This window comes from Coregonus clupeaformis, chromosome 35, assembly GCF_020615455.1.
Source record: "Coregonus clupeaformis isolate EN_2021a chromosome 35, ASM2061545v1, whole genome shotgun sequence".
NCBI lineage: Eukaryota > Metazoa > Chordata > Actinopteri > Salmoniformes > Salmonidae > Coregonus > Coregonus clupeaformis.
The window spans coordinates 11269839-11286413 of NC_059226.1; the positions used below are offsets into that span (position 1 = coordinate 11269839).

The following is a 16575-nucleotide window of genomic DNA, read 5'->3' on the forward strand; positions in this document are numbered from 1 at the left end:
GAAACCTTGAAAACTCTGATTCTGAAAACCACACAGGGCGGCTATAATTTATGCAATTTAAAGTGCTGATAGACCCAGATAGAGGACACACAATCCAGTCTTGACAATGTTGCACGCCAAACCCATTTCCAAATAAGTATTTGAACTCTTGATAGTGCTGCCGCTTTCATATGCTCTAAATAATATAAATACAACAATGTCTCCAGGAATAAAGTGAAGCAAAGAAACACCCCAAGGCTGAGAGGTGTCTTTGTTTGATGTGTACATGCTACAGTGGAGGTATGTGACACAAGAAGTAAGCAAGAAACAAACAGAGAAGCAAAGCCACAGACTTCTAAAATACTCTCCGCTGTGTTCACAAGGTTGTGACAGAGTACGCGACAGAGTGTTGGAGACAGCAGAAAACACATCAAAAGCAGTCAGATCTTAAGCTAACCTAAAATAAAGACTGTCAGCTACGCTCTACTAACGCCTAATGAACCATCATATTATTACCTGACAAAGTGCAAGAAATGAAGCATCATGTCGTTACCCCATGGCAGATCTAATTGGTTGTTCTTAAGTTGATTGACATAGAGTAAGTGGCATGCCATGCTCTCAATATGTTACATTATGTTACATCATAAGAATCCTACAGACAAAATACAAAACATATCAAACGTAAGCATGCCCTAAGGCCACAGTATTTTGTATACTTCCTGCTATGCTCTCAACAGGATCTGTACAAACACAAATGGGATTTATTTTTTTATGTTGATAGTCTTGGTGAATCATTATAAAAAGTATGGAAAATAAGTGTGAAATCAAAAACTATAATTGAAGGAGAGGAGTGTGGTGACGTGATATTTCAATAATTACACTCTTGATGTGGTATACACATTCCCCCCCAAAATATATATTTGACAATATTTTTCAAAAGACACATATGTTTTTTTGTTACAAGGGTTCTGTATTACAGTAGTTAGTTACAACCTTGTTAGTCTACATGTACAGATGCACAGTCTACTGTTTGAGATCAATGTTTGCGGTTCAAAAACATTGTTGGTCAGTCATTGACATTCCTCTCATATCATGGTCTCTACTTTGCATTATTATTGATTGATCGACCATTATGTAGGCTACATTGATCGACTTGTTCTTGATCAATGGGAGTTGGGGGTAATACAAACACTAATTAACACACTCTCACGCATTAATTGATCATCGACATCAACATTTTAATTTTCATAGTCTGTATCACTAAACACTAATACCCGGACCAACCAATGCATCTATTCTACAGCTTAATTCTTTGTGGCTAGCATTACACCATGACTGTCTGCCAAGCGCACCACGATAGATGGTTGACAGTATGGATATGACATACAGTACATATATGAAAGAGAATGAGACATTACACACACACACAAACACACCCACATGCACACACACACACACACACACACACACAGAAAGCAAGGGATGGATGGTCTTCTGAAACAAACCGCTGACAATACTGCTCTGGCCATCCATGTGAATGATATCACTCTCCCACCTGAGTTGCCCCTATTGTGGGGTTCTGCTGTAGGGGGAATTGGGGAAGGCCTCAAATCAATACCTTTAAGGCTGAGTAGCTATAATCAGTGTGATTCAATCATTCCCACTGTAGCTGAGAGTGGCTTGCCCTGCACCGAGCAAGGACCTCTTCCTCACTTTGAGCTATAGTACACATTCTCTGAAGGTGTAAGAATGCCATAATGCTGTCCCTGGAAATAAGCTTTCTTGGAAAGATTGAGGCAAGGACATTGAACTGAGAGGAGAAGATTACATTTTGTCATGGATGAAAAGATCCACAAAAACAATACTGTTTTCATCTTTTTGACTTTGAAAATTAATCATGGTGAACTTTTCTAAGCCGGCCATCCCAAGAGTTTCTCTTCCTTTTAGCTTTGTTTGAAAATGAGGTCGCTAGGAATTCATGGTGCACCATGGGGAATAAGTGTGGCCCCTGTGTCTGGATCCCATCAAGCTATGACGTCCAGTATCAGGCCAATGTGACCTTGAACTCAGGCTAACTCACTCACAGCAACGTCCCTGCGGCTTGTGAAGTCAAAAGCCATGGATTTATACCCCTCAGTCCCTGTATCGATCATAACCCACTAATATCATCAATAAAAACTCCCAATAGAATGCTGGGGTTTGGTGGAGTGGTAACACTGCAATTTCAGGAGTAGACGTTTTCCCCAGAGACTGGGATCCCAGGTCCAGAACTTCCTTCCTCTACATAGAGTCTAGAAGGGTCAGTAAATTCCAGGTCTGGAATTTCTACACTTCCTACCCTCCCTCATCTGTCTCCACCTCTCCTTCCAACTGTCTGAATAAATATAGAAATATAAAAAAATATTAAAAGGTGAATGGAATTCCATTAGAAAAAGTAGAACTCCAGCTGAGAGCTAGACTTAAATTGGGAAGGAAGAGAGGGAAGGATTTAAAGTCTGCATCTGCATTCTGCATTTTCCAACAGAGTCAATATCTCCCCTTAAGAAGAAGCTCCCATGTACTCCCTCCTGACTATAATTTAATCAATGTAAAGGCCAGCGCAACATCCAGACTTGAACTCATGCCAAGGAAACCCCCTTGAGATGGTCCGACACTACTTTTCAATACACAGTAATTCCAAAGATCAATCATGCTTAAACTCCAATTATCAACACCTACAGTTGACACATTGCCATTTATTGACTTTGGAGTGCCTGTGATTTGCTACGGTCTCATTCTCACTTTCCCTCTCTCCGCCCGCCCGACCGCCACGGAGACCCCCATGGGTATTGGATGACTCACTGTATTAACGCAGACGACCTTCTAAGCTATAATTAATCCAAATCTAGCTGAATCCCATGGAAGCCTCCTCCAGAAGCTTAACATTCTCTCTCACCCCCTCAAACGGGATGGGTATGTTGTGTTCCGCTCTGATGCTCAGCCGTCGGAAGTCGTCGCTACTGCTACGTCTTAAGTGGGCTTAATCGACGAGCTGCCAGGCTATGTAGTAAGCATGGCAACGCAGAGAGACAGCGAATACTGTTTACCATTCTTTGAGGAACACTCTTCGTACAGGGGAGAAGATATCTGGTGAAAATGAATTGGGTTCAATCTTCACCTTCTGAAGAGCTCTAGGAACTCTAAGAAGCAAGTGGGAAGCCCAGTTAAAAGGTTATCTGAACTGAACACCTACAATCAGTAAACCCAGCTACAAAGGAGATAGATGTGAAGAATGATCAGGAGTGGGGGCCCAATTGAACGGTTTAATTCGGTTTAATTCCAGACTACATCTAGGGGTGTGAAACACTAATATCAGGGATGAATCATCTAAATCTGTGTGAGATGATAATACCAATGTAACCTATCTGGGAAGACAACTACGGCTCTGAAATGATGATACAGCACCAATGTATGAAGAAAACTTTCAGCAAAACGTTCTGCCAAACTTTCTGCTAAAGTTCTTCAGCTTCAGGCTGGCCTGTACCCTTCCATCATCCACGCTTGGGTTATCCATAATGATGGGTACACTGAGCCAAAAGAGAAGTAATTGGAGGGTAGTCGAGGACTGTCCAACTGTCTGTCTCCTAGCAGGTGTAAGCTCCATTGGACACAGATGGTAATTGGACTAGTACTGTGCTAGTCGATCACACTAGCTTGGACCAGAGGGACTAGGGAAGGACCCAAAACAGCTTGAATGGTTTGGGGGCAGACAGTGTTTCTGGACAGGATATAGTGGTGGAATGCAACAGAGCAGTGACTGGAGAGTTGGGCTGAGTTGTTGAGGAGTGGTGGTGGTGTACAAGGCTGGAGAACTGACTCTACTGACCGTGTTAATATAACAAGGGGGAAGTACAGAGAGAGAGAGGGCCAGATGGAGTGTGTGTGTGTGAGAGAGAGAGAGAGAGAGAGAGAGAGAGAGAGAGAGAGAGAGAGAGAGAGAGAGAGAGAGAGAGAGAGAGAGAGAGAGAGAGAGAGAGAGAGAGAGAGAGAGAGAACAGTGTTGGCATCGCTGTAGGCCAAATGGACATGCTGATGGACATGTTATAGAACAGACCTGCGAGACTGGGAGGATGAGAGAGAGTCCAGGTCATTATATCTTTCCACCTCTTTCTTTCCAATGTATATCCATCACTCTACTGGAGTTCTCCTTTTCTCATTTGATTTTTAACTTCTTGACTTCTTGACTTGATTCCTTCCTGGACTATTTCTGTCCTTTTCCTCCTAATCTCTTTTCTCCCTACTTCCAGGTTGAGGTGATATTGATCGCACATACACAACTCAATGACTGTTGTAGTTGTTCCTGTCACCATTTCCCCTCATTTCCCTTTCCTCCCTATCTTCCCATTATTTTCTCCCTCTCTTTCCTCTCCTTTCTGCCTCTAATGCTACCTATAGTTGGCAGTTGTATTGATTAGACATATAAAAGCCAAGGGCTGTCTTAATTGGTCCTGTCAGACTGTGACAGAGCTCTCAGTGATCACACACACACACACACACACACACACACACACACACACACACACACACACACACACACACACACACACACACACACACACACACACACACACTCTCCTGATAAAGTGGTGGGCGGAAGGCAGAACCATGGATCGATTAGTTAATAGAATATGGTGATGTAAATTGACACCTCGGGAGAAGGATTCTCAGTAACTTAACAGGAATCATCATTGAGCTTAAGCAATTTGATTTACGATGACACTGATCGGTAATCAAGGCATTTATCAACTTGTAATTACAGTGTTCATGAGCATCAATGAACGTTCATGAGCGTCAATAAATATTGAGTGTGTGATTACATTTTTGGGGAACTGGTGGTTGATCTTCTTACGCTTCTGCAACGAAGATTGAGATTAATGGTGTGCTTCCAGGATTACCATGGCTCATTTAAAGATAAACCACCATTAAACCTTTTTTAATCGCACACTCAATGATCAAGCCTTGGACAATTAGTCTACTTTTGAGGTCTGACTAACTCTGATTTTGGGGTGAAATGACCCTTTAAGAGATGTTTGACAATGTGTAGTTGATATTACAAAACAGGACCAAAGGGAGACCATTGCATGTGTCCAGATATCTACCTATGCTAATCTAATAAATCAGCTAAAGTGTGGTTTGGGATCATTTAAAATAACAACGAAGCAGCTCCCAGCAGTTCATCATTGTTCTATTCTTGTCAGCATATTTCAATAATTCAAATCTGTGTCATGGGGGAAGCCATTTTCACAGAGAACTTCTGTCTGAGGAATAGACTGGGATAATTGCTCCATTTTTAGAGTTCAAAGTATTTTCCTTCAAATCAATTGTAATAAAATCTGCTCTGATCGTCTGACTATACCGCTGGATGAGCTCGATGGCGTTCGCGCTGGCTTCAGACCAACGGTGATTCACTCGGGAGATAGTTCATCGTTCTGATAATGCACTGGAAAATTATATCACAAATCGTATGGAGAAAAATTACCTGAACAACTTTTCTAAAGCAATAAAATGTTATAATATATACAGCTGCGGAAAAAATTAAGAGACCACTGCAAAATTATCAGTTTCTCTGGTTTTGCTATTTATACAATGGGGAAAAAAAGTATTTAGTCAGCCACCAATTGTGCAAGTTCTCCCACTTAAAAAGATGAGAGAGGCCTGTAATTTTCATCATAGGTACACAAAATGAGAAAAATAAATCCTGAAAATCACATTGTAGGATTTTTAATGAATTAAAATGGTGGAAAATAAGTATTTGGTCAATAACAAAAGTTTCTCAATACTTTGTTATATACCCTTTGTTAGCAATGACACAGGTCAAACGTTTTCTGTAAGTCTTCACAAGGTTTTCACACACTGTTGCTGGTATTTTGGTCCATTCCTCCATGCAGAACTCCTCTAGAGCAGTGATGTTTTGGGGCTGTCCCTGGGCAACACGGACTTTCAACTCCCTCTAAAGATTTTCTATGGGGTTGAGATCTGGAGACTGGCTAGGCCACTCCAGGACCTTGAAATGCTTCTTACGAAGCCACTCCTTCGTTGCCCGGGCGGTGTGTTTGGGATCAAGACCCAGCCACGTTTCATCTTCAATGCCCTTGCTGATGGAAGGAGGTTTTCACTCAAAATCTCACGATACATGGCCCCATTCATTCTTTCCTTTACACGGATCAGTCGTCCTGGTCCCTTTGCAGAAAAACAGCCCCAAAGCATGATGTTTCCACCCCCATGCTTCACAGTAGGTATGGTGTTCTTTGGATGCAACTCAGCATTCTTTGTCCTCCAAACACGACGAGTTGAGTTTTTACCAAAAAGTTCTATTTTGGTTTCATCTGACCATATGACATTCTCCCAATCCTCTTCTGGATCATCCAAATGCACTCTAGCAAACTTCAGACGGGCCTGGACATGTACTGGCTTAAGCAGGGGGACACGTCTGGCACTGCAGGATTTGAGTCCCTGGCGGCGTAATGTGTTACTGATGGTAGTCTTTGTTACTTTGGTCCCAGCTCTCTGCAGGTCATTCACTAGGTCCCCCCGTGTGGTTCTGGGATTTTTGCTCACCGTTCTTGTGATCATTTTGACCCCACGGTGTGAGATCTTGCGTGGAGCCCCAGATCGAGGGGAGATTATCAGTGGTCTTGTATGTCTTCCATTTCCTAATAATTGCTCCCACAGTTGATTTCTTCAAACCAAGCTGCTTACCTATTGCAGATTCAGTCTTCCCAGCCTGGTGCAGGTCTACAATTTTGTTTCTGGTGTCCTTTGACAGCTCTTTGGTCTTGGCCATAGCGGAGTTTGGAGTGTGACTGTTTGAGGTTGTGGACAGGTGTATTTTATACTGATAACAAGTTCAAACAGGTGCCATTAATACAGGTAATGAGTGGAGGACAGAGGAGCCTCTTAAAGAAGAAGTTACAGGTCTGTGAGAGCCAGAAATCTTGCTTGCTTGTAGGTGACCAAATACTTATTTTCCACCATAATTTGCAAATAAATTCATAAAAAATCCTACAATGTGATTTTCTGGAAATTTTTCTTCTCAATTTGTCTGTCATAGTTGACGTGTACCTATGATGAAAATTACAGGCCTCTCTCATCTTTTTAAGTGGGAGAACTTGCACAATTGGTGGCTGACTAAATACTTTTTTCCCCCACTGTAGGTATGTGTTTGGGTAAAAATAACATTTTTATTTTATTCTATAAACTACTGACAACCTTTCTCCCAAATTCCAAATAAAAATATTGTCATTTAGAGCATTTATTTGCAGAAAATGACAACTGGTCAAAATAACAAAAAAGATGCAGTGTTGTCAGACATCGAATAATGCAAAGAAAATAAGTTCATGTTCATTTATAAACAACACATTAGTAATGTTTTAACTTAGGAAGAGTTCAGAAATCAATATTTGGTGGAATAACCCTGATTTTCAATCACAGCTTTCATGCGTCTTGGCATGCTCTCCACCAGTCTTTCACATTGATGTTGGGTGACTTTATGCCACTCCTGGCGCAAAAATTCAAGCAGCTCGGCTTTGTTTGATGGCTTGTGACCATCCATCTTCCTCTTGATCACATTCCAGAAGTTTTCAATGGGGTTCAGGTCTGGAGATTGGGCTGGCCATGACAGGGTCTTGATCTGGTGGTCCTCCATCCACACCTTGATTGACCTGGCAGTGTGGCATGGCACATTATTCTGCTGGAAAAACCAATCCTCAGAATTGGGGAACAATGTCAGAGCAAAAGGAAGCAAGTTTTCTTCCAGGACAACCTCGTACGTGGCTTGATTCATGCGTCTTTCACAAAGACAAATCTGACCGATTCCAGCCTTGCTGAAGCACCCCCAGATCATCACTCATCCTCCACCAAATTTCACAGTGGGTGCGAGACACTGTGGCTTGTAGGCCTCTCCATGTCTCCGTCTAACCATTAGACGACCAGTTGTTGGGCAAAGCTGAAAATTGTACTCATCAGAGAAGATGACCTTACTCCAGTCCTCTACGGTCCAATCCTTATAGTCTTTTGCAAACCTCAGCCTGGCTCTTCTTTGCTTCTCATTGATGAAGGGCTTTTTTCTAGCTTTGCACGACTTCAGCCCTGCCCCTAGGAGCCTGTTTCGAACCGTCCTCGCCGTGCACTTCACCCCAGCTGCCGTTTGCCATTATTTTTGTAGGTCACTTGATGTCATCCTACGGTTGTTGAGTGACATTCGAATGAGTTGGCGGTCATCCCGGTCAGTAGAGAGTCGTTTTCGCCCTCTGCCGGTCTGTAGCTTTGTTGTCCCCAATGTCTGCTGCTTGACCTTGTTCTTATGAACCGCCGTCTTTGACATTTTAAGGATGGAAGCAACCTGACGCTCACTGTATCCCTCTGCCAGTAAAGACAGAATTGAACCCTTCTTTTCCTCACTCAAAACTCTCCTTTTCAACTCTTTTGGCATGGTCAATAGTTATTTTTTTATTAATATTACTTTTGAGGTACTATTAGCACTGTTTTTGCCATCCAGCTGGTCCTTTTGCAAGAGGATAGTGATGACCACAGCAGTGGTTTTTATACTTTTCCTCGTTAAATAAGATTTGGTTCAGGTGATCACCTAATCAGTACCTAATTCAGTAGAATGAGGTGTGCCTGTGTTGGAATTCAACAGACACTGGAATGGAATGGCTGTCATACATGTAGAGATGCTGATTTGCAGTGGTCTCATAATTTTTTCCACAGCTGTATATATATGTATACACTACAGGTCAAAGATTTCAGAACACCTACTCATTCAAGGTTTTTTCTTTGTTTTCTACATTGTAGATTAATAGTGAAGACATCTAAACTATGAAATAACACATATGGAATCATGTAGTAAACAAAAAAGTGTTAAACAAATCAAAATATATTCTACAAATAGCAACCCTTTGCCTTGATGAATGCTTTGCACACTCTTGGCATTCTCTCAACCAGCTTCACCTGGAATACTTTTCCAAAAGTCTTGAAGGAGTTCCCACATATGCTGAGCATTTGTTGGCTGATTTTCCTTCACTTTGCGGTCTGACTCATCCCAAACCATCTCAATTTGGTTGAGGTCGGGGGATTGTGGAGGCCAGGTCATCTGATGCAGCACTCCATCCCTCTCCTTGTTGGTAAAATAGCCATTACACAGCCTGGAGGTGTGTTGGGTCATTGTCCTGTTGAAAAACAAATGATAGTCCCACTAAGCCCAAACCAGATGGGATGGCGTATCGCTGCAGAATGCTGTGGTAGCCATGCTGGTTAAGTGTGACTTGAATTCTAAATAAATCACATACAGTGTCACCAGCAAAGCACCCCCACACCATAACACCTCCTCCTCCATGCTTTACGGTGGGAAATATATATGCAGTGATCATCCGTTCACCCACACCACATCTCACAAAGACACGGCGGTTGGAACCAGAAATCTCCAGACCAAAGGACAAATTTCCACCGGTCTAATGTCCAAAGTGTTTCTTGGCCCAAGCAAGTCTCTTCTTATTATTGGTGTCTTTAGTAGTGGTTTCTTTTAAGCAATTCGACCAAGAAGGCCTGATTCACACAGTCTCCTCTGAACAGTTGATGTTGAGATGTGTCTGTGACTTGAACTCTGTGAAGCATTTATTTGGGCTGCAATTTCTGAGGCTGGTAACTCTAATGAACTTATCCTCTGCAGCATAGGTAACTCTGGGTCTTCCATTCCTGTGGCGGTCCTCATGAGAGCCAGTTTCATCATAGAGCTTGATGGTTTTTGCGATATTCTTGAAATATTCCGTATTGACTGACCTTCATGTCTTAAATAATGATGGACTGTTGTTTCTCTTTGCTTATTTGAGCTGTTCTTGCCATAATATGGACCCCCCCACACACACACACCTTGTCACAACACAACTGATTGGCTCAAACGCATTAAGAAGGAAATCAATTCTACAAATGAACTTTTAACAAGGCACACCTGTTAATTGAAATGCATTCCAGGTGACTAGCTCATGAAGCTGGTTGAGAGAATGCCAAGAGTGTGCAAAGCTGTCATCAGGCAAATGGTGGCTATTTGAAGAATCTCAAATATAAAATATATTTTGATTTGTTTAACACTTTTTTGGTTACTAGATGATTCCATATGTGTTATTTCATAGTTTTTATGTCTTCACTATTATTCTACAATGTAGAAAATAGTACAAAAAAGGAAAACCCTTGAATGAGTAGGTGTTCTAAAACTTTTGACTGGTACTGTATATATATATATATATTTTTTTATAATAATTTCTATATAATACAAAGATAATATTGCATCCAATGAGCTGTAATGAAACCAGGAATAATACAGCTGTATCATCATTAAAATAAACTTAACCTCAGTATATTGTAGCCATTACAATTACCTGCTCAATTGATGTAAAATTCCCAATACTTTCAGAGGCAGAAAAATATGTCAGTGCTATAGACAGGTTGGTTGTTTAGCAAAAAATCTGACGGTTGCACAACTATGGGTAAAACAGACGGGGTTGGATTGTTGACAACATGTCGGCATAAACTATATTTAGTCTCCAAATGTTTATTGAAAACATAAATACATTTGCACAATGAGCACTTATTGTCTCTCAAATACATTGTTACAGTTGTTGGCTAGCTAGCTAGCTAATTTTTGCCATATTAGCATTGATGTAACATCAGTCAAAACACCTCAAAACAAGACATGGTATCAAGAACAAGATAAAACTATCTGAAACCAGCCACCTACGATTTCCCACATGGCAGCTTCATGTCATTGTTGCTAGCTATCTGACCGATCAGAATCAAAACATCACACGGCCTTCAGGCCCATCAGTGCGCGCACATTTTCATGATGGTGTCAGCCAACCCGTCAGTATACGACGTTAACAACCTTTGAGAGCCTCAAGCGAAGACTGTTTAGCATAATTCAAAAGTCAATTATATTAGCTAACAGACAAACAAACAAAAATCTATGTATGGACCAAGGTCAAAGGTCATGGCCCTGTGGATACAAGAAGATGACACATCACAACAAAGCTCACAGAAGGTCCCCTCTGACCCTTTTGAATGGAAGTGAAATGCCATTTCATAGTGTACTGTACATCTATTTTTATTTTATGGAAACACTGACATTTACTTATTCAATGAATATCCCTTTGGATTGTGTGGGATGACAGAGGAGAGGAAGGACTATCATCTTGAAAAAGGTCTCTACTAAATGTCCACACAATAAACATGCAGATGTAATATTAATGTGTGTGGGAGCTATCTTTTCTACAATGAAAGTGAAGGACTAGTGAAATGAAATCACAGAATAGGATATATAGGATAGATCATGCAAAAATCATGTCTCTTAGGTCAGGTTGTGACATATGGATTACCACTTTGCTGTTTCTCATGTTGTAACGTAACCTTCTAGAGTGGCGTATTATCTACTTTACATGGCCCTTTGACCCCTAAGAGGACAGAGCAAGAGTAATGGGTCCTATGGCGGTACTGTGGGTCGTTTTGTGTGGCCTCCACTTTGCTATCATCACTTGTCTTTAATGGTTAGTGACTAATTGCTAGAGGGAATATCACATATAAACATGCCTAAGCACATACTACAGCAATTAAAAAATCATCAATATTTTTCATCTACAGAATCAGAAGACTTTCATTTATTTAATGGGTGCATCCACACAATACTAGTATTTATTTCACTCAATTGATCATTTATAGAGAAGCACACAAATGAATGTGTATTCACACATTCACCCTCTGAGAAAATGAGGAAATGCTTGTTTCTGATAGTGATTAGTTGATTATGGTTGGAATGGGAGCTACAAGAAAACAACATCAATAACAGTTCTCTTTAACTTACATCAGCTAATTAAACTATCCACATTGATGTCTCAAGAGTTTACTAAATCTTATTTCGTAAATTATTAAAACAGATTTTGGTGTTGGTTTGAATATTTTACATGACGTCCAACTTAAACAGAGTGCGAGAGAGACAGAGAGAGAGAGAGAGAGAGAGAGAGAGAGAGAGAGAGAGAGAGAGAGAGAGAGAGAGAGAGAGAGAGAGAGAGAGAGAGAGAAATACTGAGAACCAGGCATCTGTTACTGCAGTTTCCGTTTACTTTTTAAGTGGGTTTCTCCGAAAAAACTGATAAAGACGGGGGAAATTGGTAAACAGTCCCTTTTAGTAACCAATTGAACATGAGAGCTCAAACCTTTACAGGATCTGCCGTGAAATGTCCCATGACCAACAGCCCGAATCATATTACATTGAATATATGCATTAATATTCATTGCTATTCTTTCTATTGCATTTGTTTTTGTACCGCTTTGATGCCTTGACATTAATCAGATAACAATCCGTGAAAGTGTGCCCTGAAAGTAGGACTCATTGATATTCAGAACTTGTTCTCTCTCTCTCTCTCTCTCTCTCTCTCTCTCTCTCTCTCTCTCTCTCTCTCCCTCTCTCTCCCCCCCCCTCTCTCTCTCTCTCTCTCTCTCTCTCTTCTTATTCTCTCTCTTTCTCTCTCTCTCTCATTATTTTACCAGTCAGTCCTCCTCTCATCCCCCACCTACTGAAAGAAACACAACTATAGCTGATATATTTTGCTAAAAAGTAGAGCATAGGCATACATAATGTACCCCCTCCTGTGTGTCATGCCCATGACTACATCACTAACTGGTTTCCAAAAGTTTTATAAACACTACCAGTTCCCTCCGGGTGAATTCAAAACAAAAAATAGACCTTGGAGAGAAATATAATACGAAATAAGAAATAAAATACAACGGCACTGCACCATTTGACATGATGCATTATTCAAAATGTCAGTTCCAGTGAAATCACAGCCCTTGGGTCCGTCTTGCTCTGCTGTAAAGAGCAATGGGCTGAATTACCAAGGATTTGAATATGCAGTGTGTGACTTTGCATTACTGGTGTCCTCATTTACAAAACGTACCTCCATCTCCATAGACAGAGAACCCATTAGGAATTCTACAGCACAGTGCCCTCCATAATTATTATTATTTTGGCTCTAAACTCCAAAGGTTTAGATTATTTAAAATCAAACAGTGACTATGGGGTTAAAGTGCATACTGTCAGCTTTAATTTGAGGGTATTTTCACCTATATTGGGTGAACCGTTTAGAAATTACAGCACTTTTTGTACATAGTCACCCCATTATAGGGGAGCAAAAGTATTGGGACAAATTCACTTATATGTGTAAAGTAAAAAGCAGTAAAAAGGTACGTTTTTGTTCCCATATTCACAGCACGCAACGACTACATTAAGCTTGTGACTCTACACATTTGTTGGATGCATTTGCTCTTTGTTTCGGTTGTGTTTCAGATTATTTTGTGTTCAATAGAAATTATATAGGTGTCATAACCAGTCATAAAATAACACAATATATGTCACAACAGGTCTAAATATATGTGTCATGACAGTGTTAGGACCATATTATAACAGGTTATGACAAGTTATGTCAGCTGTTATGACATATTATGACATGGTTATGACCGTGTCATAATGTGGTATGACGCCGGGTGTCAAGTAAAGTGTTACCCAATTATCATACCCCCAAGACATGTATAGGCATCACCATTACATTAACAGGGGAGGTTAGCATTTTGGGGGGTATATGATATTTGTTCGCCTGTAACTTTCTCACTCATCATTATTTCACGATTAATTCAGGATTACCGTAATCATGGTAGCATCCACATTCATGTAGAAATCTTTAGAAACATATTATATCCTATTTTACAATAAAAGTGACTCCAAAATGACACAGTAAATGATTTACCATTCATTTCTTTGGGCACAAAATCAACTGAAACGCAACCTAAACAAATAAAAAATGCATCCAACAAATTTGTAGAGTCACAAGCTTGATGTAGTCATTGCATGCTATGAATACGGGACCAAACACTTATTTTTTCTACTTTAATACACATACACTACTGGTCAAAAGTTTTAGAACTGTTACTCATTCAAGGGTTTTTCTTTATTTTTACTATTTTCTACATTGTAGAATAATAGTGAAGACATCAAAACTAGGAAAGAACACATATGGAATCATGTAGTAACCAAAAAAGTGTGAAACAAATCAAAATATATTTTATATTTTTATATTAAAGATAAGTTAATAGAAAATGACTCAAGTAAAAGTGAAAGTCACCCAGTAAAATTGAGTAAAAGTCTAAAAGTATTTGGTTTTAAATATACTTAAGTATCAAAAGTAAATATAATTGATAAAATGTACTTAAGTATCAAAAGTAAAAGTAAAAGTATAAATCATTTCAAATTCCTTATATTGCGCAAACCAGACGGCACACTCCAACATAATTTACAAACGAAGCATTTGTGTTTAGTGGATCCACCAGATCAGGTAGTAGGGATGACCAGGGGTGTTCTCTTGATAAGTGTGTACTTGTTACATTCAAAATGTAACAAGTACTTTTGGGGGTCAGGGAAAATGTATGGAGTAAAAAGTACATCATTTTCTTTAGGAATGTAGTGAAGTAAAAGTAAAAGTAAACGTTGTCAAAAATATAAATAGTAAAGTAAAGTACAGATACCAAAAAAAAACTACTTAAGTAGTACTTTAAAGTATTTTTACTTAAGTACTTTCCACCACTGACTGTAAGTGCTGATATTGTGAAGTGGAAACGTCTAGGAGCAACAACGGCTCAGCCTCAAAGTGGTAGGACACAGAAGCTCACAGAACGGGATTGCCGAGTGCTGAAGCGCGTAGATTTCAAATCCAAACTTTTGGATTATACAGCCAAAAGAATAAAAAATGCTTCACTGTCCCAATAATTATGGAAGGCACTGGGGAGCGACTCACTTTTGCTCTCCCACACCATTCTCTCTCTCTCTGCCTCTCTCTCTCTCTCTGCCTCTCTCCCTCTGACTGTTTAACTCTCTTCCTCTATTTTCATCTCTAAAATGCACAAGCGTTCATGCACACTCTAACATGCACAGATGTACAAAGATGTACTCAGTCCCACGTTTGGCAATGATGTTTGCATCTGCATGCATACGTGTGTGTATGTTTGTGTACTGTATGTGTCTTAAGACAGGCCTAAACCAATTAACAATAGATAAACCCTGAAAATCTATATACAACTATGGATATTGACAGACATGCACAAATAAACATTGTCAATGGGGCTCCACTCACTGGTGGTGTTGTATTTGACGCCATAGAACATCTCTGGGCATGGCCGTGACACCCACTCCCCTGCAGTGCTCTTGGGCCAGCAGGTACCGATGGGATCGATGGACATGTTACAGAACAGGCCTGAGAGACAAAGAGAGGAGGGATGGAGATAGAGAGACAGACAGACACAGAGAAGGGGATCACAAAAGGAAAGAAAGAGAGAGAAAAGCAAGAGAGAGGACAAGAGAAAAAAAGCCAGCATTACAACCAGTGGATTTTAGTCTGTGATTGTGGATGGACAGAGGTTAAAGAGCACAGTGTCACAGCTGTCTAACAGAGAAAGGATGGTAACTAAAGAACAGGACTCCCTAACAGGACATTACCACTGTGACTTGCCTAGCTGTGCTTACAGGTAACTGGCCCTGGCGACTGCAGGGTCGACCACACACACATGGTCACAGAGGTCGTAACCATGGTATCAGTCATCAACCGACCTACAGCCTCAGGGCATGTCCAGCTGTATTCAATTATAATAACCCGTAACATTTCTAATGTTTGAACATTGTACATTTTTGAAAGTTGTACCATGTTTACCCATTACATTTCAAATTTCCATTCCTCTTATATGAAGTGGTGTTAAACAGTAGGCACTCATTGGTTTGTTTAGACCACCCCTCAATCTTTAAATGCCTAAAATACATGAATAATGTTGATTGAAAGTTTGTTTCCAAATACTTGAAATGTGCAAAGTGCAAACTAGGATTACAGTTGCTATGCTACAATGTGTACTCACAATACAGCTACACTGTATCTGCCAATGTAAGTACCATTTACAGTGCCTTCGCAAAGTATTCAGACCCCTTGACTTTTTCCACATTTTGTTACGTTACAGCCTTATTCTAAAATGGATTAAATAAAAACAAATCCTCAGCAATCTACACACAATACCTCATAATGACAAAGCGAAAACAGGTTTTTAGAAATGTTTGCAAATTTATAAAATTAAAAAAAACAGAAAAACCTTATTTACATAAGTATTCAGACCCTTCGCTATGACACTCGAAATTGAGCTCAGGTGCATCCTGTGGTATATTCAATTGATTTGACATGATTTGGAAAGGCACACACCTGTCTATATAAGGTCCCACAGTTGACGATGCATGTCCACCTGTGGTATATTCAATTGATTTGACATGATTTGGAAAGGCACACACCTGTCTATATAAGGTCCCACAGTTGACGATGCATGTCAGAGCAAAAACCAAGCCATGATGTCGAAGGAATTGTCCATAGAGGTCCGAGATAGGATTGTGTCGAGGCACAGATCTGGGGAAGGGTATCAAAACATTTCTGCAGCATTGAAGGTCCCCAAGAACACACTGGCCTCCATCAGTCTTTAAATGGAAGAAGT

The 16575-nt window shown here is 40.2% G+C and overlaps 1 protein-coding gene across 1 annotated transcript in view; it reads right to left on the reverse strand.

Moving 5' to 3' along the window:
• Window positions 1–16575, reverse strand: part of LOC121551688 (corticotropin-releasing factor receptor 1) — a 163378-nt gene that overhangs the window by 77348 nt on the left and 69455 nt on the right. Inside the window, exon 4 of the mRNA XM_041864405.1 lies at window positions 15186–15305. Within this exon, the coding sequence (XP_041720339.1) occupies window positions 15186–15305 (120 nt within the window). The remainder of the gene's footprint in view (window positions 1–15185; window positions 15306–16575) is intronic.